At 39.0% G+C, this 25,776-nt stretch overlaps 3 protein-coding genes across 3 annotated transcripts; 2 read left to right on the top strand and 1 right to left on the bottom strand.

Moving 5' to 3' along the window:
- Positions 1-78: 78 nt before the first annotated feature.
- On the bottom strand, positions 79-6,823 carry LOC122878066 (serine/threonine-protein kinase NIM1). Its single transcript, XM_044200392.1, has 4 exons — positions 6,706-6,823; positions 4,177-4,479; positions 2,914-3,182; positions 79-1,495 (listed from the first exon to the last, which is right to left on the bottom strand). The coding sequence occupies exons 1-4, from the start codon at positions 6,725-6,727 to the stop codon at positions 743-745; spliced, it is 1,347 nt and encodes a 448-aa protein (XP_044056327.1). The 5' UTR covers positions 6,728-6,823; the 3' UTR covers positions 79-742.
- A 1,182-nt stretch (positions 6,824-8,005) lies between these two features.
- pole4 (polymerase (DNA-directed), epsilon 4, accessory subunit) lies at positions 8,006-12,140 on the top strand. Its single transcript, XM_044200296.1, has 4 exons — positions 8,006-8,403; positions 11,009-11,093; positions 11,441-11,482; positions 11,731-12,140. Exons 1-4 carry the CDS (start codon positions 8,062-8,064, stop codon positions 11,742-11,744), a joined length of 483 nt encoding a protein of 160 aa, XP_044056231.1. The 5' UTR covers positions 8,006-8,061; the 3' UTR covers positions 11,745-12,140.
- Positions 12,141-21,566: 9,426 nt separating this feature from the next.
- Positions 21,567-25,116, top strand: ccl44 (chemokine (C-C motif) ligand 44). Its single transcript, XM_044200386.1, has 5 exons — positions 21,567-21,787; positions 22,843-22,972; positions 23,716-23,863; positions 24,069-24,147; positions 24,251-25,116. The coding sequence occupies exons 1-4, from the start codon at positions 21,724-21,726 to the stop codon at positions 24,105-24,107; spliced, it is 381 nt and encodes a 126-aa protein (XP_044056321.1). The 5' UTR covers positions 21,567-21,723; the 3' UTR covers positions 24,108-24,147; positions 24,251-25,116.
- Positions 25,117-25,776: the final 660 nt, after the last annotated feature.

A 25,776-nucleotide genomic window follows, 5' to 3' on the forward strand; every position in this document is an offset into this window, starting at 1 on the left:
AAGACAATATTATTATCCTGTAACAACATGCCTCCTGCTGGAAGGAAAGATGAGGGGATTTGAGAGGAAATCATTGTTTGAAAATACTTTTATTCAGATTAATGAAATTGCTATAATAATTAATACAGAGTGGCATGAAGTTCAGGCCAGTATCCATGCAAGATTTATGAACGTATTGCCGTAAAACATAAGCAAACATTAACACAATACTTAACATAGATATCAACAAAATTGTGCAAAACTTAGAAACATCTGTGTGCTCTACACTTTTTGACAATCATAAAAAAACATTTTTAATAAATATCTACATTAAATTAAGGCATATTAGGCATCAGTTTTTGTGTTTATAATGCACAAAAAACTATTTAAGATGGCTGCATGGTGGGTTTTATGTCCATTGTTCTGGTCTCATGTGGTCCTAATTTTGTTCAATGCGTCATTATTTTCCTAGAACATAGCCCCCCCCCCCAGGCATGTTCTCAGTGTCTCCCTTAATAGGATTATCTGTGGCCTTGGATTAGTTCTGTAGATTTATGCACTGACTTACACTGTGGGACAGAAGAACTCTCCGACTCCAGCCTCAACCTGTGTGTCAAGTTTTGCACAACACAACTAGAATACTTTTCAGCATGTAACATAACGCCTCACTGATTAAGGGAGCCTGAAGTGATTGAAGGAGTGTCAGTGAGCAAATGGGCACATGTGTATGTGATAAAATGTAGCCCAGTCCAGTTATTTATCATCACAGTACAACACACACAGCCGAAGGAGTGTGTTTGTCCACAGATGCTACAGACCACTTCTTCTCACTCCCATAATCATCAGGTTGAAGCGCTGAATAACCTACAGCCTCCACTGACCTCCTCTTCTGGACCCGATGGAGAAGGATCCGGTAGGTCCCCGTCAGCGGGCTCCTACAGTCTAAGCAGTGATTGTTTTGGAAATGGACTGTCACAATACCCAGCTCTGATAGCAAATCTTTCACCTCCTGCTCCTCTACACACAGAGCCTGGTTGGCCTGGGCAAAGTGGGCCGGGGACAGGGGCAACAAGACGTGTGGACGAGGGTACTCAATCCCCTTAAGCCAAGCACTGTTTGTAATCTGTGTGAGAGAAGAGCGATCAGCAGGCACAGGCCGCAGCATGCCCTTAATGACCAGCTGGCATGGATTGGGCACATATGCAGGGATATTGTAGGCCCCCTGAAGGATGCAGCGCTTCAGCCTCCCTAGGTTGTCCCCATAAAAGGGCATAGTGGCCGTTACCATGAAGTACAAGAGAATACCTAAAGCCCAGGTGTCTGAATAGCATCCAATGTAACCTTTATCCTTAAACAGTTCAGGAGCAGCGTATGGTGGTGAGCCACAGAAATTGGTGAGAAGCTCATTAGGGCTGCACTCTGTGCTGAAGCCGAAATCTCCGACCTTGATACAGTAGCTGGTGGTGTAGAAGATGTTCTCCGCCTTAAGGTCTCTGTGGACGATGTTGTTTTCATGCTGAAATATCACAAAAAATGGGGAAAATCTCAGTAGAGGTTCTGTTTTGACAAGTTACATTTACTGTAAGGAAAGAAAGTGTTAAAAATCCCTCTATCTCAGTCTCTATGTTATAGCTTGTCATTGTTCCAATTGGATTAGTGACACATTGAAACTTGTTTTTAAAGCACTATATAAATAGCATTCTATCAATTATTGTTATTATTATTAGTATCAGTGGTGGAAAGCAACAAGTAAGTACATTTACTCAAGTTATGTACTTAAGTACAAGTTTGAGGTACTTGTACTTGCATTTCCAATTTCTTTGCAAACAACCTTTTTGGCTTGTGACAAAAAAACAGTGTATAGTTTTGGCCCCTTGCCATGTTTCAGATGTCTATGATTTGTTAGCAGTTCCACAAAAGAGAGATTTCCCCTCGAAACTTCTCGGATGGCTAAATAATTGTTTGAGGTCCAAATAGGTAAAATTATCCAATATTTCATGATACAAGCAAAAATTAGGGAAAAGTGAAGAACAAAAGAACTTCTTTTTTCCTATCCCATTTATCATCTCACTGCTCCTCAGATTTATGTTGTGACTCTTTGGAGGGGTCTGACCCCTAGGCTGGGAACCCCTAAACTAAACTATCAGTATATGAATTTGTTAAATCTAGCTCCACCTCGACCGGCCACAACAGTAAAATGTTGCTAACACTTAGATGCATCAGTATTAACAATCTAATAATGTATAACAACAGTATCACTCACAGGGGCAATTTATCTATACAAGTAAGATTTTGAATGAAGAACTTTTTCTTGTAATGGAGTATTTTTCACATTGTTGTATTTTTTAAGTTAAGGATCTGTGTACTTCTTCCACCACTGATTATTATTATTAACACTAGACAACAACTGAATCTTAGTTGGTTTTGTTTTCCGATGTAAAAAAAAAAGAAATGTTATAATCAGATAGAAAAATTATATGATTAAGATTTTTTTTATTCTGAAATCAAAGTTTTATGAGGCATTCTGGTGGCCCGGGGGGTTTAAGACACTGACCATGTAATAATCCATCATGCCCAGTTAAGGCTGACTGAGAAACTTTTGTTGCATATCATTTTCCCTCATTTCCTGTCACCTCTCTGCTGGAAAATATGAAAAAATGTATGCATGTATTTACATGTATGCATGTAAATATATATATATAATATATATATATATATATATATATATATTTTTTATTTTTTTTTTTTTATTTTTTTTTTTTTTTTTTTTTTTAGAATGAGCCTTTAAAACAATTACACTATATCTCAAATTCAGCTCTTATTTACTTTGAATAACTCAATCATATGAATCATGAATAATATCCATGATATGAGGCATAGACTGAGCTCAGTGTTATGCAGGGGATGATGATTAAGAATGACATTGAAGCTCACCATGTGCTTAACAGCAGACATGACTTGTGCAAAGACCAGCTTGCTTTCTAGGTCGTTAAGCTTCCCCCTGGTGGTGATTCGGGAGAACAGGTCTCCACCGCTGCCATACTCCATCACCAGGTACAGCTTCCTGCTGGTCTCGAAAACCTCGTAAAGTCGCACTATGTTGGGGTGGCACAGCTTCTCCATGCAGCTGATCTCTGAGGAAGTCAACGGCTGGCTCCTCTTATCCAGACGCAGCTTGTCCATGATTTTGATAGCTACTCGCTCTGAGACAGAAGAGGAGGGGAGGCTTAGATGTCAGTGATGGATTTAGAGAGGGTCCAACAAGGTCAAATGTCAGAGTAAATAAGATTTAGACACATGAAAAAATAGGGTGATGGATGCCATTCATTCATTTCATGCATATGAGGAGAAGGCTGAAGGAATGTATTTTTGGCATTGAATTTAATTGGAAGATTGTTGCAGCATTATTTTAAGGTACAAAAATGTGGCTAAGAACCGAAAACCCCCAACAGTTCACGCTGCACACACATACACAAGTGTAATTTTCAACAGATAATAAATGCACTACAGGGGTCAGGGAAGATCTGGGGTGATCAGAAAGTCTCATTCAGGGGATCAGTCTACTGACAAAGCTGTAATATTATTCATGCACATAACCCCCCTGAAAGTCAAACTGTGTATATAACAGAAAAAGCTAAAGTGCAGCTACCCAGACTGGACAGGAGGGAATGCACTTCATGTTGGATGAAAGATTCATTATGTTAAGATTCAAGCATTAATTAACAAGCAGCCCCTTTTTGTGTACAAGCCCAAAATAAAACGATTACTGCCCTGATCCTGGTCTCTTCTGAAAGTCAACTTTTTATTTGTTATTTGTTGTTTATTACAAAAAGGATACATTAATTTAAGTGATATTTAGCCATATTAACAGAGGCACAAACAGGCAAAAATAAAGGTTTTTTTCTTGCACATTTTTTATATTTCCATAATTTTTATGGATATATTTTTACTGTTGTGTTTTTTATACATTTCTGTAACAAAATAAGCAACTGTTGTGAGTCTTTGGGAGCTGAAAACGGTTTACACAGAAAGACTCACAGGGCTCCGTAGCTTTGAGCTTTCAAACAATGTTTAGTTTGTCCAGGTTGAGTAAGGATTCAACTGGATGCCAAAGAAAAATACGAGAAATGAACGAATGAATGAACGAATGAATGAATGAATGGGATAAAACCACATAAATAACTCATGATTGCTGACCTTTTGTCAAGACGTGGATGCCCAACCTGACTGTAGAGAAATTTCCCTGCCCGATCTCTCCACACAGCTCGTAGAAGCCAACTCTTCGACCGAGCATCAGGTCGTTGACGATCTTCATGTTGTGGGCCATGTCATAGACGACCCTGTCAAACGGTGACTGCCTCATTCTCTCTGCTTCAGTGAGCGGTGGGATGGCACGGACGGCAGCAGAGGCCAGGGGACTGGATGTCTTTTCCACCTTTGTAGCCTCATCTTTGGATTTTTTGTCCATTTTCTGCTTTGGCCATAGGCGTGTTTTGATGGCTTGAAAACAAATTTAAGAAACTTTTACGAAACAAGAAAGAAGAGATTTGGATTTCTTTACAGATGCCTGTAAAAATCTGTCAGCCCCAATGTGTGAAAGGAGCATGTGGACCCTGTTCCACATAACAAAATTAAACAGCAGTAATGTATAAATGTACTTTTTATTCAGTAATAGCAACCGCTAACATTACTTTTGTTGGAGGAAATGTTAGAAGAATATCCTCTAAACTCTATTTTTGTTCCATTGACCATTGAAGTCTTACAGAAGTCAAAGTGCAGACAAGTAGTGTGACTGCTCTATGTATAGAACATTGGTAATGAGATTGACCTCCGTGTTAACTTAATTTGTCCTGTATGTGGTAAAACATCTGGCCTTTTTTACAACAACCCTAACCTGCATCTTAGTTTGTGTTTAGATTATAAGTTGTTGGTGTCTGTTGAGATGAAGGCAAATGATAACTGATAATGTAGATTTTAAGTTAATTTGCAAATATAAATATTTACTAATGTTATATCCTTTTGTTTCAGACATACAGTGAACGAATTAACTGACATTAAATATATTCTCTATTCTATTCTTTTATTTGACAAAGACTCTTATCAGCTTTAGAGGTCTGGACAGATGTCAATATATTTTTGGACTGTGTTAAATCAATTTCAACATGTATGTTTTTTCATTTTTAATGATGGACAAAAGCAGGATGTGTCGACCTTTCCTGTTTTTTCTGTTCTGGGAAAACAGGTCTTATTCTTTGGACACAGTTCTGAAGTCTCAGCACTTTTCATCTAAATACTGCCTTTTCCAAATTTTCCCAAAACAGGACGGTATTTTGACTTTCTTTTTATGTAAAGCTTATACCACGTTTCTTTTGTCTTCACAGGAAACTGATTATTAAGGTTTCAGCATTACACAAAGGGCAAAGAGGAATACGTAGGGTCAGATATGTCTACACTTTAGGGGACGAAGGCAACGGACGCCTGCATTCATCCGTCAGGGCTTGAGCTCTGTGTGGGTGTCTCATAGAGCACATATAACCTCTCTAAATGACAACACATGTTACAGAAAGTAGCCAATTGTCAATACCAATGATTACTAACATTAAACTTTTGTAAATCTACAGTGTAATAATACTGTACCTCCTCCTGGTCATTGTGGGATAAAATTAGCCCGTGGTAGGCTCAACTCTCAAAGTGGCCAGGATTACTTCTTTTAGATACCGTAATAGTGGGTCTAGTCAATTTGTAAAATTAACGAGACAGTTAAATAATCATAAACTAAACGTTTTTCTCTTTTCTTTTGTTATTGCTGCATTTTCTTTTATTGTATGCATTGTATTGTATTCTGTACATGTTACTGTACTTTTTGCTGTATGCATTTCAGTAAAAGGCACTTGCATGCAGTGAAATAAAATTTCCTTGCCAATAAATCAAATTTAATAAGGTAACTATCTTAGCTATTGCAATACATTCTTACTGGATTTTAGGATTTAATTTGTAGCCATTCAAAACCTCTGCATGATTGCTTTTTATACAACTTTGTTGCTGCCTTTCCATGTACACCAGACAATTTAGGGCTAAACATGGACGTATATTCAGTTTCCACACAGCCATTTTGCAGTTTAAACAGGCTAAAAATAATAAAGCAAATAAGGCACCCTTTGTAAAGGGGTTATAAGTAATAAATATGTATTGGCTTTATTTATTGTTAATAAATATTTTACTAATGCCTTAGATTGGTCAGACGCCATTAATAGGAAGAAGTTTTGGGTTGCCAGGTTAAAAACACCTTTGCCTGGTGTTTATCTTTTATATTTGGTAGCAATGCATTAAATATTGGTAAACCATAAATAAGCATGGGTTTTCACGTTCTAATAAGCCACCAAATATAAATGTTAATTAGTCACCAATAGAGGGTTTACAGTAATCCATCTTACTGATGAATTAATGAGCTAAAAAGACAAGGCACGTGTCATGCTGGAGGACAAATATAAGCATGGCTTGGCAACCCCAAAGTTATTTTTTTAATGGCCTATAACTGATCCATAAAGCATGAGTAAATAATTTATTAACCATTAATGAAGCCAGTAATTACACCTTATACACTCTTAGAGTGTCTTATTAGAAAGTGGTGCCCACATTTTAAACAATACAGTACTTTCAGCAAACTTTTCTACAAACCTGCAGAGACAGAAATATTAGAAAAGTATATAAAGCAGATACATTTACCTGGGAGTTGTGGGTCCTTCATGTCTGTCCCTCAGGCTCTAACACTGTGACTGAACATATAAATGGAGCCTCAGAGGACTAAATTACTCCTCACAATCCTATTAACGCAGTGTATTAGTGGGATGCTCATTGGGTTATCTGACTTAGACTAAAACGATGGAAATGCTGCATGCACGCTTTAAATGAATAAACTAATCACACCTAATATTGGATTTCACATTGAATAACTGGTGATAAATAATGCATGTAGGCTACTGGACAATTTTAAGTTGTAAATATGTTGTCACTAAGTGTGAATGAAACTGTAACATTTGTCATTGAAATTAAGCTACACCAAGCTTTACTGACATGAAAGTCTAAAAATTATTTTTGATACCTTTCTTAAATGTTGGTCATGAACTCAAAACACAGTAACATAAAATGTATTTTGCCAGGGAATTAAATGATCAAAATATTACACATATAAATAGTAGGTATAAGGTAAATACAGGGAGCTCTTTACATTCAGTAGAAAAAAACTATATGTTGGAGGAGAGGGAAATAGAATAATAATCTTATAGGATTTACAAATAGTTGAGGTTATTTTGTGATTTAACTAAAGAGTGGGAATATATATGAATATCATTAAAGCCGCTATAATCAATATTTTATATTAACAATGGATCAAATTACTACATGTATGTGAAAGGGGTCGCTCATAATGATGAACCCACAGAGCATTATCACCAGAGTCTGCAATCAGCTTTAGCACTAGCTTTAGCTTTGGCATTTCCCTCAGGAGTCAGTGGAGACCAACAGAGCTAAAAGTAGAGTGAATATTGGACTTAGATTCTTTGGGTGACTCCAAATGAATGCTGATGTTGCTCCACGTCTGCAAGATATGTAAATAAGCACCTTGCTAACAGTTTGCCATATCAACTTTATAAGGTGATAAATGCAGCTTGTTTCCGCTGCCCCCAAGTGTCCAAAACGGTTCAAGAAAGTGAGTAAAGCTGGGTTTTATCCATGTAATTTTCTGTGCATGGAATTTGCCCAAAAAATTACAACTGATTGAAGTAAGAGGATAACATTTGTCTTCTACTCTATTGTTTTCAGAATATATTAAAATATCATTGCCATGAAACCAGAGTCACCGACACCTTGACATCTCTTTACTATCATTATCAGTGGAGGAAACATGTTTTGATTGGCGTTTAACTCTAGCCAATAGGCAGATCTTGGTTCGCAATCTGTCCAATCACCGAAGAAGATTAGTTGGCGGGAGAGGAAAAGGCGGGGCTTCGGAGAGCCTACCTGACGAATGAACGCAGGCCCTTCACCGAAAGACCGGAAGCGCATGCTAGCGCGCTGCTGCTCATGTTGTTGTCATCATGTGTGACATGTAGCGAGAAGACGGTAGTGATTTGTGTGTTTTGTTTGAAATATAACGTTTGTGTGATAAACCGGAGAATGGCAGCAACAGTGGCTACACCTGTCACCCCCACGGAGCACGACCCTGACCGCTGTGGGAGTGAGGAGGAGAGCCGCGGGGCCGAGGCGGAGGAGGAGAGCAGCCAGCAGCAGACAGGCCCCGCTGCCGCCGTGACGCACAGCCGACCGTCTAAACTCCCGCTGTCCCGCATAAAGGCGCTCATGAAGACCGACCCAGACGTGTCACTCGCCAGCCAGGAGTCTGTGTTCATCATCGCTAAAGCTACGGTAAAAACACGAAGGAAGCCCTGCAGCAACACAGAATGCTTACTCCCTATGCTTTCCACAATGTAATACTATTTCGATTTGAACCACTGCATCACTGAAAGTGCTGTATAACCTGTTACACTTATCCCTGCAGAAGAGTTGTCCTTCAGTTATATAATTTAATGTGTTGTGTGTGTGTGTGTATAAGTAATCATATAATCAGTGTTACTGTCAAATACAGCAGCAGTTTGTCTCAATGAAGTGCCAAAATACATATTAAGGAAAGAGTGGAACAGAAGCTAACTCAAAAATGGGTCAGAGCTACAGAAATCATTTACTATAAAACATAAAAAACCTATTTAAGGAACTTCCTCTGCTTGATTCAGAATCAGAAATACTTTAGTGATCCTCGTGGGGAAACTGTTTTGTCACTATCACGTCAGTGCACACAGGAATAGAAGTACTAAGCAAAAAATATAATACAGGTCAGAAAATAAATTAAGTACCAAGTGGGTATAAGTATAAAATAAGTGTGAAGTACAAAGTGGGTTTACCAGTTGATGATAATAATATGGTATAAAGTAATAGTGCATGAACTGTCAAGTTAAGTGTAGCTTAGTAAGATTATAATGAGACGGAGGATAATGCACAGCAGTAATAGAGGTATGAATAAATATCAATATCAATAAATAGGGAATTTAAGTATATTGCCCAGCAGTATTAACACAGGATATTGCACAATTATGTCAAGTAGGGCAGAGATGTAATGATCAATATCCAGTTTAATGACTTAGGGTCATAAAGACTAACACTTAGAGGGAGGAGTTAAAGAGTTTGATGGCCACAGGCAGGAATGACTTCCTGTGGCGCTCTGTGGTGCATTTTGAGTGTTTCGCTGAAGGTGCTCCTTTGTTTGACTAGCACGTCATGGAGCGGGTGGGAGACACTGTCCAAGATGGCATGTAGTTTGGCCAGCATCCTCCTCTCTGACACCACTGCCAGAGAGTCCAGCTCCACCCCCACAATGTCACTGGCCTTACGGATCAGTTTGTTGAGTCTGTAGCGTTCGCTACCCTCAACCTGCTGCCCCAGCATGCAACAGCATACAGGATAGCACTGGCCACCACAGACTCATAAAACATCTTCAGCATTGTCCGGCAGATGTTGAAGGACCTCAGCCTCCTCAGAAAATGGAGGCAGCTCTGGCCCTTCCTGTAAACAGCTTGAGTGTTCTTAGCCCAGTCCAGTTTATTGTACATGTGTACTCACAGGTACTTGTAATCCTCTACAATGTCCACACTGACCCCGTGGATGGAAACCAGGGTCACTGCTGCTTTGGCCCTTCGTAGATCCACAACCAGCTCCTTAGACTTTGTCGCATTGAGCTGCAGATGGTTATGCTCACACCATGAGACGAAGTTCCCTACCACAGCCCTGTACTCAGTCTCATCACCACCGCTGATACATCCCACCACAGCAGAGTCATCAGAAAACTTCTGAAGGTGTCAGGACTCTGTGTGGTAGCTGAAGTCCGTGGAGTAGATGGTGAAGAGGAAGGGTCGAAAGGACAGTCCCCTGAGGGGCCCCAGTGTTGCTGACCACGCTGTCCAACACACAGTGCTGCAGACGCACATGCTGTGGTCTGCCAGTCAGGTAGTCCACAATCCAGGACACGAGGGGGGCATCCACCTGCATTGCTGCCAGCTTCTCACCCAGCAGGGCAGGCTGGATGGTGTTGAAAGCACTGGAGAAGTTAAAAAACATAATCCTCATTGTGCTTGCCGGCTTGTCCAGGTAGGTGTAGATACAGTTCAGCAGGAAGATGATGGCGTCCTCAACTCCCAGCCGGGGCTGGTAGGCGAACTGAAGGGGGTCTAGGAGGGGTGGGGAGCAGCTGTTCCAGCACTAGTCTCTCCAGGGTCTTCATTATGTGGGAGGTCAGTGCCACCAGTCTGTAGTCCTTGGAGCCACTGGGACGCGGCGTCTTCGGCACAGGAACGAGGCTAGATGTCTTCAACAGAACAGGGACCCTTTGAAGACGCAGGCTCAGGTTGAAGACATGTTGAAGGACTCCACATAGCTGGGGGGCACAGGCTTTTAGCACCCCGGGGCTAACTCCATCGGGGCCTGCAGCCTTGTTTGAGTGGAGTTTCATCCGCTGTCCTCTCACCTGGACAGCAGTCAGGCTGGGGGGAAGAGCTGTATGCGTCCTTAACGTGGGGGATGTAAACAGCCACAACAATGGCATGTGAGAATTCACGTGGCAGACAATATGGCCGGAGTCCCACAGCTAACAGTTCAAGCAGCGTGTGGGAGTTTATCATTTCTAACTTTCTAACTAAAAAGGTAAAGTGAGACCCTGATCAGAATGAATATGGCAAGGTAAACCAGGTGAAGAGGCAAGTGAATCTTGTAAGAGGTTTATTATAATTGACAAAAAACAATGCACTGTGCAAAAAATTCGGCCCCGTTTCTTTCAGGTTCATTTGGGCTGAGGTCCATATCGATATATAGTTGGAAAAATATCAGTTATTCCTATTGATGTTAAAAAAACCCACATAAGTATAAGTTAGTTTCTGAATTTTAGTTTTAAACGACAGAATGTTAATGCATTTTTTTCTTCCAGGAGTTGTTTGTTGAGATGATTGCCAAAGATGCCCTGGTGTACGCCCAGCAAGGGAAGAGGAAAACTTTGCAAAGAAAAGACTTGGGTAAGAGATGTAAAGAAATGCTGAATGTGGTTTGCAAATACATACACTGTCAGTGGGCTTTAAAATGGGTTTACTGTGTTACTGTCGTTCAGCTGATGGACTTCGACCAGGTTTTGACAACTTTAGACTGTATGAAAATATAAATTACTTCTCACTAAAGTTGATATAGTGCTAATTTTTGTAGAGGAAATTAGATTGTTTTTGCAGCACTGGTTAACATGTTTACAATGTTGTATGCTGACAAAGCTATATTTAATAGCACAGCTGTATAGAAACCTAAAAGATCTGTTAACCAGTTTTGACCTTTATATCTCCAATCTCCCTTCTCTTTTCTTTTGCCTCTACAGACAACGCAATAGAGGCCATAGATGAATTTGCATTTCTTGAAGGTAAGCCTTATTAGAACATTAAAAAATCATCAAGTTTTAAGGTCTTATTATGCCTGTTTATATGAATATAGTTACCTTCACCAATACCAGATTGAATAAGTCTCCCACATGTGTAAAATAAGAATACCAAAGATGTAACCTGCATATAAGACGTTGCATGCACATCTAATAGAGACTTTATCGACCACATTTCTTTATTAGCTTTTTTTGTACCAGTACAGTTTGTACTAATTCTTCTTTCTCTGTAGGTACGCTAGACTAAATGCTGCTCCAGGAGATGAGAACATTGAATATCTGCAACCATCCAAGAAACCTTCCGTTACAGGGACATGTTTTGTTGTGAAAAACTTTGTGGTACTTTTCTAAGTCAAACTCTCAAATTGGATATTTATAAATGCTTTTCTACAATGTGCCATTAAGATTTTTTATACTTAACTTTGAAGACATCAGTGGTAATGTGTACATTAATTGTAAATATTTGTGAAATACTGCTGTACAATGGAATAAATTTAAGTTTTAAACAACTAATTTCTATCAGAATGAAACAGTCCATCTTCATTAGTTCTTCACACCCTGAATCACCAGTCAATTTGCAATTTGCAAGACAAATATTGTCATTATGTCTGTGAACAGTGACAAAATAAACGTTTATAAGGGCTTGAGGTTTTCTGCATTTGCAAAAGTATACAAATATGTACTATTACATTAAAAAAGAATGCATTGCACACTCTTAGTCACAATGTAACAGTTACTTACTGGACTGGGATAATAATTCATGCCAGGTCAATCTCCACACATTCACAACAGATCATGTATGCTTTTAACTGTTGTTGATTTTTTTTGTTTATACCAGTAACATATCTTTTAGTTGTATTACTACACACAGAAAGTACTTCAGAAAACATCCAAAATAGTAAGTGTCTTCACTTTCAAGAGTTAGTCAACTGCACTTCCATAAATATGGCTACAGGAATAAATATTCATATATATATAATTTATTTATTTATTTTTTTGCACTTTTGGAGTGTTTGTTTTGAACCTGGCATTTCTTCTGAGCTCTGACTGGATTTGTGTTGATCATTGTGAAGCTCTGGCAGCTCTAAGCAGCTGGAGGTACTTCAACCTAACAAGAATAGCCAGGTCTGTATTTTCAATATTATTTCCATGCATATGAATCTCCTGCTTTCCTACATAGCATGATTAAGTATTGATACCATTTATTAGTTTTCCAAAGCATTGTATTAACACAGGAAGGGAAGTTGTGATATTATGATGTGCTAGCATGTTTTTGTTTTTTAAACACTAACCATTTCACTTGCTCAGGAAAATATCTAATTTTGCAGCATTTAGCTGCTTCCTCCAGGACATTTCTCTTTTTAATGCGCTCCCTCTCTGCTCCACCTCTTGTCTTTCTCTCATGACCAATCGTGTGTGATGACAGGCAGACTTCATACCATCAGGTTAAAAGCAGGTGGGGTTCTACAGGTCTGAGTGACTGTAGCTGCCTCATGTCGTTTTCGCTTTGATTAACACATTTCATTTTGTATTTTGAACACTGGCCTGACACTCCAGGCCAGTCAGCTGGCTAGCCCACTGGCAATTCTCCCGGTGTTCCCAATGGCCAGTCTGGGACTGCAAGGTTCCCTAACGACCTTGTGGTTAGCATGTTGGACACATGAAGCAATTTTCTCATCTGAACAAAAAATGGTGCGATCCATCTCTGTTTTTGGCTTTTGCCTTGTGGTCAGCACCTCCCAAGCACCGGCAGAATGCCCTGTCCTTTTCTGTTGCCATTTCTGTTGAGTTAAATGCCTCAACCCATCTACACCCTCAGAATAAATAATCTGGAGTTTTATGAAAGTGGGAGACAAACTTTTTATCAGATTAAGCATACAGGCTGAATCAAGCTTCCACAGGAAAGACACCATCGCAGAGCTCATTGGACTGACGAGGAGTCAGTCCAATGTGTCAGTAACTGTGTCAAACTGAATTTAATCTGAAAAACTAGCATCAATGGTAACTGGAGGCAAGAAATGATGCGTCTACTCAATCAAACATCTTGCAAATGTGAAAAAAATGCAGGCGAGATGTTTCTAAATGAGATGCAAGCAACACTCACACAACTGGGAAACTACATTGTTCTACATTACTACATTGTATAGCTTGCTCATGTCTTCCTGTACAGCTCAGGTAGATAATTTTTAACATTCTTCACCAATGTGTATCAAGACCTCTGTCCAAGGTGCTGATCCTGGGACCTCCAGGGATGCCGGGGCTGTCCGGGGTACTGCCCTTGTCGACACGTTTAAGGGAAAGCTTCCTGTTCCTAAAAATGATGGGATGTAATCTTTAGGGCATTTGCTGATGTAAACTGATTTTACTGTAGGAAACTTGGCAGTAAAATCTGCTTTGTTTGTTTGTTTATTTTATCACTTCAGGCGCGTATTTTCTTTTCATCTTGGTCATCTTAATGCTGATATGTTGCTGGTACCTACTCATACTGATTTGAATTTTCTGCCTGATATGTCAATTGGCACAAAGCATGTGTAAGACAGGGAAAATCTGCACTTTCCCATATTCATAGTTGTACAATAAACAGCAGACGCAGGTTCATTTAGTTTAAAGTGAGTCACCGTTTTGTTTATTCTAAAGTCATGTTACATACATTTTACCCCTCCATGTCTCCACTCTATGATAAATGTAAATCAAATGATGGTACATTTTTGCATTTATTTTGTAACTGTCACCTAATTTTTCTGTTCTGGTTAAGAATGTTTTTCTTTTTTTTTCTGGGGTTTACCATAGGACTCTCTCTTGACAGGGACTTGGCTCTCTTTGGATGCTCAGAGGACTCTTTAATTCTCCATTCACACATTCAAACAGCTCTATTGATGGGCATGGCACTAGCAACAAAAACTTATTCTCAAGGACTGAAAGACACCAACTCCACCATACTTAAGAAACTGGTCGCATGAACTTGTTTCAGTTATTCACATGGAGAAACTGCAATCTAATTATTTAAAATGTCAACATAAATGGGAAGAATCTTAGGGTCTCTTTTTGCAATATTTGGACTTAATTTGACTGCATTTGTATTTATATATTGATTGGGTTTGTTCTTTCTTTGTTTTGAATTAAACCCACTGTGTGCTCCCTATTTAATTTTGCATAGAATTTATCCAAGTTTTAAGGCTGTTTTGATTACTTTGCATTGTTAAAAGGTGGGGCCCTGAAGGAGTTTACAACCCTGGTTGCAGACACTTTGGAGAAGAGCCCGACCAATACCAATTTTTAAGGCCAATGTCGTTTGTATATCATATATAGTTTAATAGAGTTAAAAACCAGATGACGATATATCGGCCAATATTTGTTTTTTAATATAAACACGTAATATCAAAATATTTGATAAGGATCCCTTAAATTGTTGGTTAATAAATAATTGTGATGTCTACTGAGTGAGTGATTATACAGTTGGAATATACAATTAAGTGCTTACCGGTGGAGAAACCATGTAATGGCAGCACCAAATGACTGCAGCTTATCTTTGGCATGTCTATACTGCTATTTCTTGTTGCTAATTAGCCGACATATTTGCTGATATGTGTCATATTTGATATCGGCCTGGCCAGTAGCAGTCGTGCTGTATTTTGGCGCACAGAAAACTAGTTTACAGATGGACAAAGATGGTTTCTGTATGTGACATCATGGCATATTAGATAACTTTATTTTCACCACAGTAAATCTCTTGGAAAAGTGATCAAAATATAGATCATGTCATTAGCATTTGTTTAATACTCAATTTTGCTGCCTCAGCAGAACATTTTGGACATGCATACAGTGCAATACAAGCCAGTTGTGAAATTGTGAAGGTTAAATTTCTTGCTCAACACGGTTGTATGACTGAGAAAATCACATAGAGCTTTGAGTTTGTATCAGGGATGTATCTGAATTTCTCTAAACCTGAGACGTGTGTGTTGTTCTTCCTGGCAGCATTTGTTAAACACATCCAAAGTGTTCAGTTTCACACTCTAGGCACGGTCAAGACCCCTTGAGTTTTTGCAGTGGGGATTTTCAAAATACATGCCTGAGTATATTTTAGTTGATTTTCTGGGTTTAGTGTTTCGAGGAGTAATGAAACAGAGCTGTGAGAAGCACAGATGTTTGGTTCCAGAAGAACACCAGTCAACTCCCTGCAGAGGAATGCCTGACTGGCACAGGGGAACGTGGAATACTCTTTTCTAATAAAATATAATCACATGTCGAAGGATTGGACATAATTTTATTTCCACAGTCAATAAAGACATTCCATTAAGGAAATCTCATGTGAAAAGACTGAGATGTCCTGCCCAGAGCAGGACATGAACAATGAATCTGGGACTAGCTGGTCCTCCTTTATATTGATGGCATGATGTCATGCTGAGAGAATAACCTTTGATCCTGTGGCTTTGTTTGTTAAAATTAGACTTAATCTTGGTTTTACTGTTTAGTCATTTCAAATAAACTAATAAAACAAATTAGAATGACATTTATAATCAGATGAACAAGTACAGATTAGAGTACAATTATTTTACCTTTAGACAAAATGCAACCAGGTCTTCCTACATATTGTGAATATGCTGATACTCAACGTTAAAGGAATAGTTTAACATTTTGGGAAATGTGCGCATTTGCTTTCTTGTTGAGGGTTGATGAGAGGATCAATCGCATTATCATGTCTACATGCTAAATATGAAGCTAAAGCCAAAGGAAGATTAGCTTAGCTTAGCATAAAGACTTGAAACAGGTGGAAACAGCTAGCCTGGCTCTGTCCAAAGGTTAAACAAGACTAAGCCATGCTAGCAGCTCTGTGAAGCTGTACTGAGGCACAGCAGTGCTTTGAGCTAATTGCAAACGTCAGCATGCTAACATGCTCACAATGACAATGGTAACATAATGTTTAGCATGTATGATGTTCAGCATGTTCACCATCTTAGTGTACCATGTTAGCATGCCATTGGCTAATTAGCATTAAACACAACAGCTGAGACTGACTGGAATGTCAGTTTTGCAGCTATTTGGTCATGAACCAAAGAATTGGACATATCAAAATTTTGACCTGATGATGGCACTATATGAAAAGTTAGGAATCACCAAATTTATTACAATTCATCCTGAGGGGGACTTGAATGTTTGTATCAAATTTTATGACAATTAATTCAATAGTTGCTAGACATTTCACTTAAAACTACAAATGTGAACATCATGATGACACCAGAGGAAAAGTCTGGGAAGTCATTAACACACATTGGCTGGACACCATGGGTATCGGTACCAAATTTCATGGCCACACATCCAATAGGCTAGTTGTCGAGACTTTTAGCTAAAAACCAAAAATGCAACAGACCAACATTGCAGATACTTCTCACCCACAGATGAAAAATTAACTAATTAACATATATCTGGTTTGTTTAATCTATATAAAAACTACAGGAAGTTACAAGCTGGAACCATTCCTTTAATTGGGAGCACAAATTTGCTAAGAACTTAAATGATTACCAGATGATCTTAATGTCAGGATGCTATAGTATCCCTCCATACATCTCAGGGTCTCCACCCCCTCAAAGAGGAAGACATTAACCCATCAGCCCCACTATTCACTGCTATTGCCATATATTTTTGATTGTGAGTCTGTACACCTTGACAGGAGATGTTCTAATCGCTGCAAAGATATGCAGAAAATGTATCTGGCTCACAAGCAGACCTGTAGTCATGTGGAAGGTATGTTTTTGCAGCTGACATTCCAACCTGATTTCTTGGGTCAATTTCTTGAACAGTTAAACCCACTGCCAACACACACACACACACACACACACACACACACACACACACACACACACACACACACACACACACGTGTATGTTAACATTTTTATCCCAGCCTCACCCCCCAGTGCACAGACTGCATATTTTCACATCCAGGATTCGGATATGTATACCTATGAGGAACATGTTGTTGCCTTATTTTCTGAATATTTCTTAGTTCTTCGAACAAGTGTTTCAGGAGCCAAAGGATAATTTGTACCTGTATAACTCAGGCAGGCCATTACATGTCCCACATTAGTGTCTAAAGCAATATTTCCTGCATGAGAGGTGCATGGTTCCAGTGTACTTAACATTTGTCTACTTGTGTTTTTTCCAGAGTATAGTCTGTCCAAAGCATTTAGGATAATGAAGCGTGATTTATTGTTTTAATTTGTAAGCTTCATTTACGTATTTTTAACCTTGGGAACACATTTATAGCAGTTTTCCCCTCATTATGCAAGATTATTTAATGGAATCACCCCAGTGGTTTTAGTGAGGCAGTTTCATAAGTTTAATTATTAGCGATGTGAGTTACATTCCTGTGTTGTTTTTGTTTGGTGATGTATCTTGGTTCACCTTGAAGATAACTGGCCAACATAATTAACATGGCTCCATGTCAGAAGTTTCCCAGCATAGCTACGATGGAAAATGATAACAGAAGCCTTTTCAGCTATCTAAACCATCAACTATAAATGTCAAACTTTGGTGTCAATCCAACAGGAATAACTTGAGGGAAGATTCACGTTTCTAGTCCATCCAACAGTAACATCAGTAGATCAGAATCAAATGCAGCCGCAAGACATGTTACATTTTTATTGACATTCAATGATGCAATCTTACACAATCCCAAATATTTGCTAAATAGTTGTCATTCTGGGAAGGCTTACAGGAACTTAGTAACCAAAGAGGGAATAAACCGATTTTGAAAAAACTGGTAATGTATCCCTTAAACTATAACAAAATAACCCCAGGTGCACAACAGACAAGAGAAACGATTATTATTGGTGGCCTGGGGTTTCAGGATCGGACCATGACCCGCAGCGTTCCTGGTTCATGTCGGGCCCAGGGACCCATGTTGTATGTCATTCTCTGTCTCTTTCTCCCCTCATTTCCTGTCAACTCCGTAATGTGTTCATCTAATAAAAGCATAAAAAGCTCCGAACATACTTTTAAAAAGAGTGGATTTTTCCTCTAAAGAATAAATTAATACAAGGATGAAGAGCAGGGTTTTTCTAATGTGAAAGTTTCTGACCACCCCCAAATGGTCTGGGTGGTGGAAATGTGCTCTGTTGCACCTGTAACCAAACACAGCAGTGATGTGAAGGTGTTCTGGAGTACACTTCTGCATCACTGCAGCAGGATAAAGCACTGGTGGACAGCAAAAATAAGATTTTCAATTAGTGTTGCTCTTTAAAGTAAGGACCCTCAGTTCAGCCAAATCACAACATTTAGACACACATTTAGAATTACTCAGCAATTCGTAGTTGAAGTTAAAGTATTGAGAACTGCAGAGTTCTGTGTATTATCTGTACCCAAGGCATGGTGTCTTAACATCGCTGCTGAGTTTTATAAATGTTACTTTTGATGCTTTGAACAGCACAAATGACATTCCATTCACCTCCATTGTATTTGGGTGGCACTGAAGTTTCACTTGTGAATATCATAAAACCTCATCAAGTAAACAATGTACATTATCTGAATTTCTAGTTTGTACCAGCCATAACACCATATCACCAGGATTTGGGTGACGAGAACCTTTAAGGACATAGGAATAAGCAGTACTCCAAGCAAAAGTCAACACAATCAAAGACATTCAAATATTTCCTGGCCACAGTAAGTGTGAATGGAGCAACACTCCTGTGATAACTCCCTGGGTGGTGTTGTCTATGTATTATCGTATAATGCGTATCAGACCTGCAAGAGTAGACAGCCACACAATCATGTATTTCCTTAATATTAAGAATTACAGCTCAATTATAGTTATTAATTAGCGAGGCCCATTAAACACTTTTGTCAATTTAATGTGTCAACATTTGTGTACCTATCATACTTAATCAGGCCTTTGACCGATCATTTTATGCACTGTTGTTGTTGGTGGCATTGTCTGACTTTAACATATTTGTTTGTCATTTTTCACTACCACAGGGTCAGTTCAAAGGAATATCTTTGTTCAGATGCAGGCATCACATCATTTTATCTGGTTTCTCTTAGTATAATGAGGTCCTGATGCTGTTTTATGTTGAAGCCTGGTAATGGATGTAGATCAGCTGGAGCCTCCAGCTTATTCTTGTGGTGTTCAGTTATGGAAAATAAGTAACAAGTTTATTATGATTTATGGGCAGAAATATTTTTCAAACATCTGAATCACTTTATTGGCCAAATATATTACATTTCCTTGGTGACATTGGTGCACTGGCTTGAGCCAAGCCATAAAAACGAAATAAAAGCAAGAAATCAAAGGCTGGAATCAAATAATGTCCGGGGATCGTTTTCATATTGGCTGCCAGACTTCCAAGTATATTCTGTAAATTAGAGACATGATTAGAAGGGCTAAACAAAATAATGTAAGATTTGTCTTTATTTGTTTGAAGAAAAAGAATTGACATTTGTCAGTGGAGACTTGTAACACACGCCTTAAAATTAGCTACATTCTGAGTTTAAAATGGAACATACAACGTTGTCTCATCTGCGTAGAAAGAAAACATTGTTTTGACGATAACTTGCATTAGTGGAAACATAAAAACTGAAAACAGCAAGAGGGCGAGGACCGAACCTTGTGGAACACCATTTTCAAAATGAGCAGATAAAGGGACATTACCCAGAACAAGCATGAAAACTTTATTCATACAGCATAGCACTCTTTTTGAGGTAAAAGAGACAGAGGAAATAAGATCTAAAAAAATAAGCCCAAATAAGTGTACAACCCACAAAATACCAGGTATAAAATCAAGAGAAAGCCGAAGAAAACAAATGGGTCTTCGAACACTTTTTAAACATGCGCACTGATTTGTTTTTATTTTTTTGAGACTTTACAGGAGGCTGTTCCAGAGTCAACAATAACAAAGCACAGTTACAGGTAGAGTTAAGTTTTATATGGTACAAGAATAACATACTATACATTTAACATCACATATATAACAGGCACCTTAAACCATGATTAATTTATACATGTCATTCAGGGTTAAGTTAAAGGGACAGTTTACCCCAAAAACAAAAATATATATTAGACTATTTTCTTTCTACAGATAGTTCCTACGTGAAACTAATCACAACAAGGTCTGTGGATTGCCTTGAGTAACTGGGTCATGATTTCAGGAAAGAGAAGTTGCTGTTGAGTTTTCAAATGTCTTTTTTTTTTTTTTTTTTGGTGCTTTGTGCACCAAGCCACAAGAGTTCAATATAGTCCCATTATATTCAAAAAAGGCAGACATCTCTACGGCCAAAACTCAGCAACTCACACCAAAACAATCTAGATGGATAAATAACACAACAGGTAAGAGGAAAAATATGTATTTTTGACTTTGGGTGAATTCGGTTTATTATCTTATTATCTTTACAATTTGGCATTTTGGCTGGAATCACACAGAGAACTTAACTCGGCTGCACGACTGATCCAAGACTGATTGGGCTTGCTGAAAAATTTGTGCATGCATTTGTTACTTCTAGGTCGGACTTGCAATTCCTTCTTATCTGGCTGCCCGAATAAGTCCCTTAAGACTCTCCACTTGATCCAGAATGCTGCGGCAATGAGATAACTTGTGTTATGAATTGGCGCTATATAAATAATTGAATTGAATTGAATCCAGATGCACAAATCAGACACGCCTACTGTTCAGTCTAAGTCTAAGTTTCCACAACTACCTTATACAGCTGCAAACCAGGGTTAATTTGATTTGATTTGATTATTTGGAAATTAGTTAGGAAATTAATAGTTTTATTTAAATACAAAATCAGGAATGATCATGTAATGTAAAAGCTACAGGGTGATTCTTTGTTGATTTCACTCATTAAATCTGTTTCAGTTCTAGAGGGGAAAAGGCACTAAGGACAAGAGAAGAGACAGAACGAAGGAGGAATTTAAAGCCTCAAATGAGACAAATGAAGCTTGGCATCCTGAGTGAAGAGGCAGGAAAGGAGAAATGAGTGAGAGGTGAGATGAGTGTGAAAAGGAGAATGAGGGAGGGAGTTTAGCTGAGCGTAAGAATGACTGAAAATGGATAAACAGAGGGTGGGATGGAAAGATGGTAAGAGAAAAAGAGAGGTGGTGGAAGTGAGTGAGTGAGAGATAGGCAGGGAGGTATAAAGAGAGGGAGGGAGTAATATAAGAGAGGCGGCCATAGAGGGAGAGGTGACAGAGTAGATTATCCTTCTCTCCTCTCCTCCTCTCTGCCAGCTTCATCATGTTCATGCTGCAGATATTGACTGTTATTTCTCTGACTGTTGTTCTCCTGGCATCTGTGGAAGGTAGGACACAACCATACTTACTGTATGTGTGTGTGTGTGTGTGTGTGTGTGTGTGTGTGTGTGTGTGTGTGTGTGTGTGTGTGTGTGTGTGTGTGTGCGTGTGTGTGTGTACGTGTATGTGTGTGTGTGTTGCATGGCTTGCATGCACCCTGCAGGTGGACAGTGTAGCAAAGAGAGCGATGGCGAAGACAGAAAAGGAGAGAAGAGGAAAAGAGGGATAGCAGCAGCAGCAGGAGCAGCAGGGAGGGAGGCATGGATGTAAACAGAGGGGCAGAACGCAGGAGGACAAGCATCTGAAATCACACAACACTCAAACAGAAAGAAAGCAACTGTGTCAGGGCTCAGTCTGTGCGATGGTGTTGTTTCGTCTGTTTTTTGAAAATGTTGTGAAAGCACTGGAAGTGCAGTGATGTTCCTGAGGATGGATTCAAAATCATCTGTGGGCTAACAAAGCTGCACTGTCCTATTTTACAGCTCTGATGCGACTGCCGCTTCCATTACACTTTAATTTGTTTACACATTTGCTTTGGATGAAAAGGCATCATGGCACACACTCCTCTCTTTCTCTCACTTTCTCTGTCATCTCATTTCACTGCCATGGTAGTATGTTTTGTAGCACAATGGGATGCCATTGTAATTCCTCTGACATTCTTGTGTGTATATGTGTGTCCATATGTGAGTGTGTGTGTGTATGTAACTAGAGGGCATGTCCACATTCTGCAGAACAGATAACATTCTGCCAAAACACTCTGTTTCAGTCTTTGCTAACATAAGAATATTGACTTCACAGTGTTTAAAAATCATGATTCTGTGTGGTAAATATTAATGTAAAATGTTTTGGTATCTAATGTTAATGTTATTTGTAATAATGTGTATTAAAAGTAAAATTAAAAGTAAAATCAAAGCTGTGAAACAGAAGGCGATAAGCCAACATAATTAATTGAGCTTAAAACCAAGGAACTTCAGTATCATTATTTCAATTTGCTTTTGTTTGACACCCTTTCCTAATGTTTTCCTGCTCTTTTTTCTCTGTATTTGTCTCTTTTTTTCCCCAGGTAAAGGAGTGCAGATGCAAAGGGATGTCCAGTGCTGCATGTTGTACTCCCAGGGCAAGGTGCGTACCAAAGATGTGATGCGGTTTGAGGTGCAGACGGAGGGGCCCGACTGCAGTATACAAGCCATCATGCAAGTATTTCAACTATCCACTCCTGGAGCTAAAGAGCACACAGCAATCTGCAGGCATGGAAAATATGCCTCTCGTTAGAGGGCAGAGCCGGGCTGAGAGGCATTGTCATCTTTCCAGGTCATGTTGTTATGGCAGGGCTCGGAGCTGTAATTGCCAAAGAAGTAAGGAAGGAAATATGTGGGAATAACAAGCCATCTGAAAATACCTTCCGAGCCAGCTGAGCCCTGCCGCAGCCAGTCAGTCAGAACAGCAGGGTTTATTTAAGCAAAACATTCTGCGTTGTGATACCTATTGTATCCAGCAGGTCAGAGAAATCTGATGTAGCTGGGGAATTAGGAGCTTGCTTTTTCATGTGGTCCAGTTCACAAAAACACAGATTCTTGTACAGTAGATACAATAGTTTCTTTTGGACCTCTCTATTTCAGTGTTTCCCAACATCTTTTCTTCAACTTTCCTCACTTTTGATCACAGTTTGACTTCTTTCTACAAGAGAAAAAACCTTATTTTACTCTATTTCTGACATTTCATAGCATCTCTTCTTTCATCTCTTCAAATTCTCAGAGGCTTTGCCTCATCTGGCAGACATCTTTGTAGTCCTCCAAATTATTGCTGAATCATTGTTTTTGCCAATCTTGTGCTTCCAGCAGATTGAAATTTGGGGTTTCTCCCTTTTTCCTTCTATGTCCAGCAGAACCTTGTACTGCCATCCTGTGTTGTGTAATAAGTATTTTGTTTTTTATAGTCTTTACACGAAGAAGGCGGTGAAATGTGCAGACCCCAGAGACCGGAAGGTGAAGAGGTTGCTGAGGAAGCTCTTGCAGAGAGAGACAACCAAGATCCACGGAACCATGTGGCACCTTCCTCATGAGAACCTGCCCGTCATGTCAGAGGTCAGATATAAGCTACTTTACATGACTGTCACAACCTCCAGCAATACACTATATGTCAAATGTAATAAAATAAAATGCATTTAAATCAAATTTATTCAGCCAAAAGTAGACAATGTGTTCTATGAGTGTTGATTTGATATTGAGGGTGATTTTCATATGTCTATGTTACCTGAGACATTGATAGATTGCCTCCTCTTGTGATCAGGACAAGAAAGATGACTGGGTGGGTCTCAGTGTGGAGTGATGGAGCGCCGTCAAATATGGAGGAAAACTCGTAGTCATAAGTAAGATTTCTTTTAACCATTTGACTATGTTGAAACTGGTTCAAGTTCAGTGCATGATATATATGAAAGTGCCTCTCTTAAATGTCTTCTCACTTTTCTACAGGCCAAGTAAACTTTCAGCAGCTCGTTATCTTTACACAGCGAAGCTTGCTGACTCTCCAGTCGTCTCGTGTCTCTCTCTATCTACACTGTCTGTCTCCCTGGGACCAGACCTGGGCAGCAATACATATTTAAATGGCTTTAGATATTTAAACATGAACTGTGCTTGAAATATTCCCAAGCACGTGACTGGAACAGTCTCAACAGAGGAGTATTTACTTGTAAGATAAGTTGAATTGATTTGTTTTTTTTAATGGCTCATACTGTTATTTGCCAGAGTCTGCCTGGAAGTGTCTCCCTCTACAACAACATTACTACACGTGACTGATGTGAAATCAGTGAAAAAGGTGTGATTAAACAAACGATAAACGAGCAGTGATATTACTGTAATATTGTATATCAGCAAGATACTCTTTGCTTATTTGTGACTTGTATACCTTCAGTGATGTGTAATGACACTGCACAGAGTGATATATTTGACTGTTAGACAGGTGACCTCAGAGAAGATTTCACCTGGATACAACTTCCTGTGTCACATCAAGAGCAAATGTTTCTGTTTGTCCACTCTGTATATTGACTGTTTGTAAACTCAGTATGAAACCCGAGTCAATCTTTTAAAATGAGGCCCCCAGGCCCTCTACCAGAGATTTAAATATCTACGCATTTGCAGTTTACCTTTGTCTTTTTAATCCGTCATTAAACTATGCCAAAGTATTCATGATTCAATTCACCACATGGCAAGGCTGTTAAAACTTAGAGGGCTCAATTGTGTGTGTGAAACACACAAGTATTGTATTGTAGAAGAATGCACTGTATGTTAAAACATAGTATCTCAAGTGAACTATTTTATAAATTAATCTGAAATAATAACTGGAACTGCCTCACTGTCTTTTCTGGGTAGGCATAACTTCTGTGTGTCTGTGTGTCTTCACTCATCACTTCATTCATTTAGCCTCGCTAGCGGCTCTAGGGATGGCAATGTTGGTGGGTTTACCAATTTGGTCCAGACTGAAATTTCTCAACAACTATTGGATGGACTGCCATGAAATTAGGTACAGACATTCATGTCCCCTCAGGATGAATTGCAATGATTTTGGTGGTCCCTTAAGTTTTTATCTTGCGGCACAATTCGGTACATTTTTGTCAAACTGTTGGGTATATGCCCAAATACCTGGAAACTAATGACATTCCCATCAGCCTCAGCCGCTACTTTGTGTTGAGGGCTAATTTGCAAGCGTTAGCATGCTAACATGCGAGACTAAGATGATGAGCATGGTAAACATAAGTTTTTTTTACATGTATAATATACTATATATGTACTGTATGTTATGTTAGCATCTTCACTGTGAGCATGTCAGAATGCTGATGCTAAAAGCCCCGCTGTGCCTGACTACAGCCTAACAGAGCTGCTAGCATGGCTGTAGACCATTGTTTAACAACTGTTGTTAGGAACCAGGATGTCAAACAGTTTATATTAAGTTAGTTATAGGTTAGTAAAGGAGGTTTTAAACCATGTTTACTTAAAGTAAA

Source organism: Siniperca chuatsi, linkage group LG6 (genome assembly GCF_020085105.1).
Source record: "Siniperca chuatsi isolate FFG_IHB_CAS linkage group LG6, ASM2008510v1, whole genome shotgun sequence".
Classification (NCBI taxonomy): Eukaryota; Metazoa; Chordata; class Actinopteri; order Centrarchiformes; family Sinipercidae; genus Siniperca; species Siniperca chuatsi.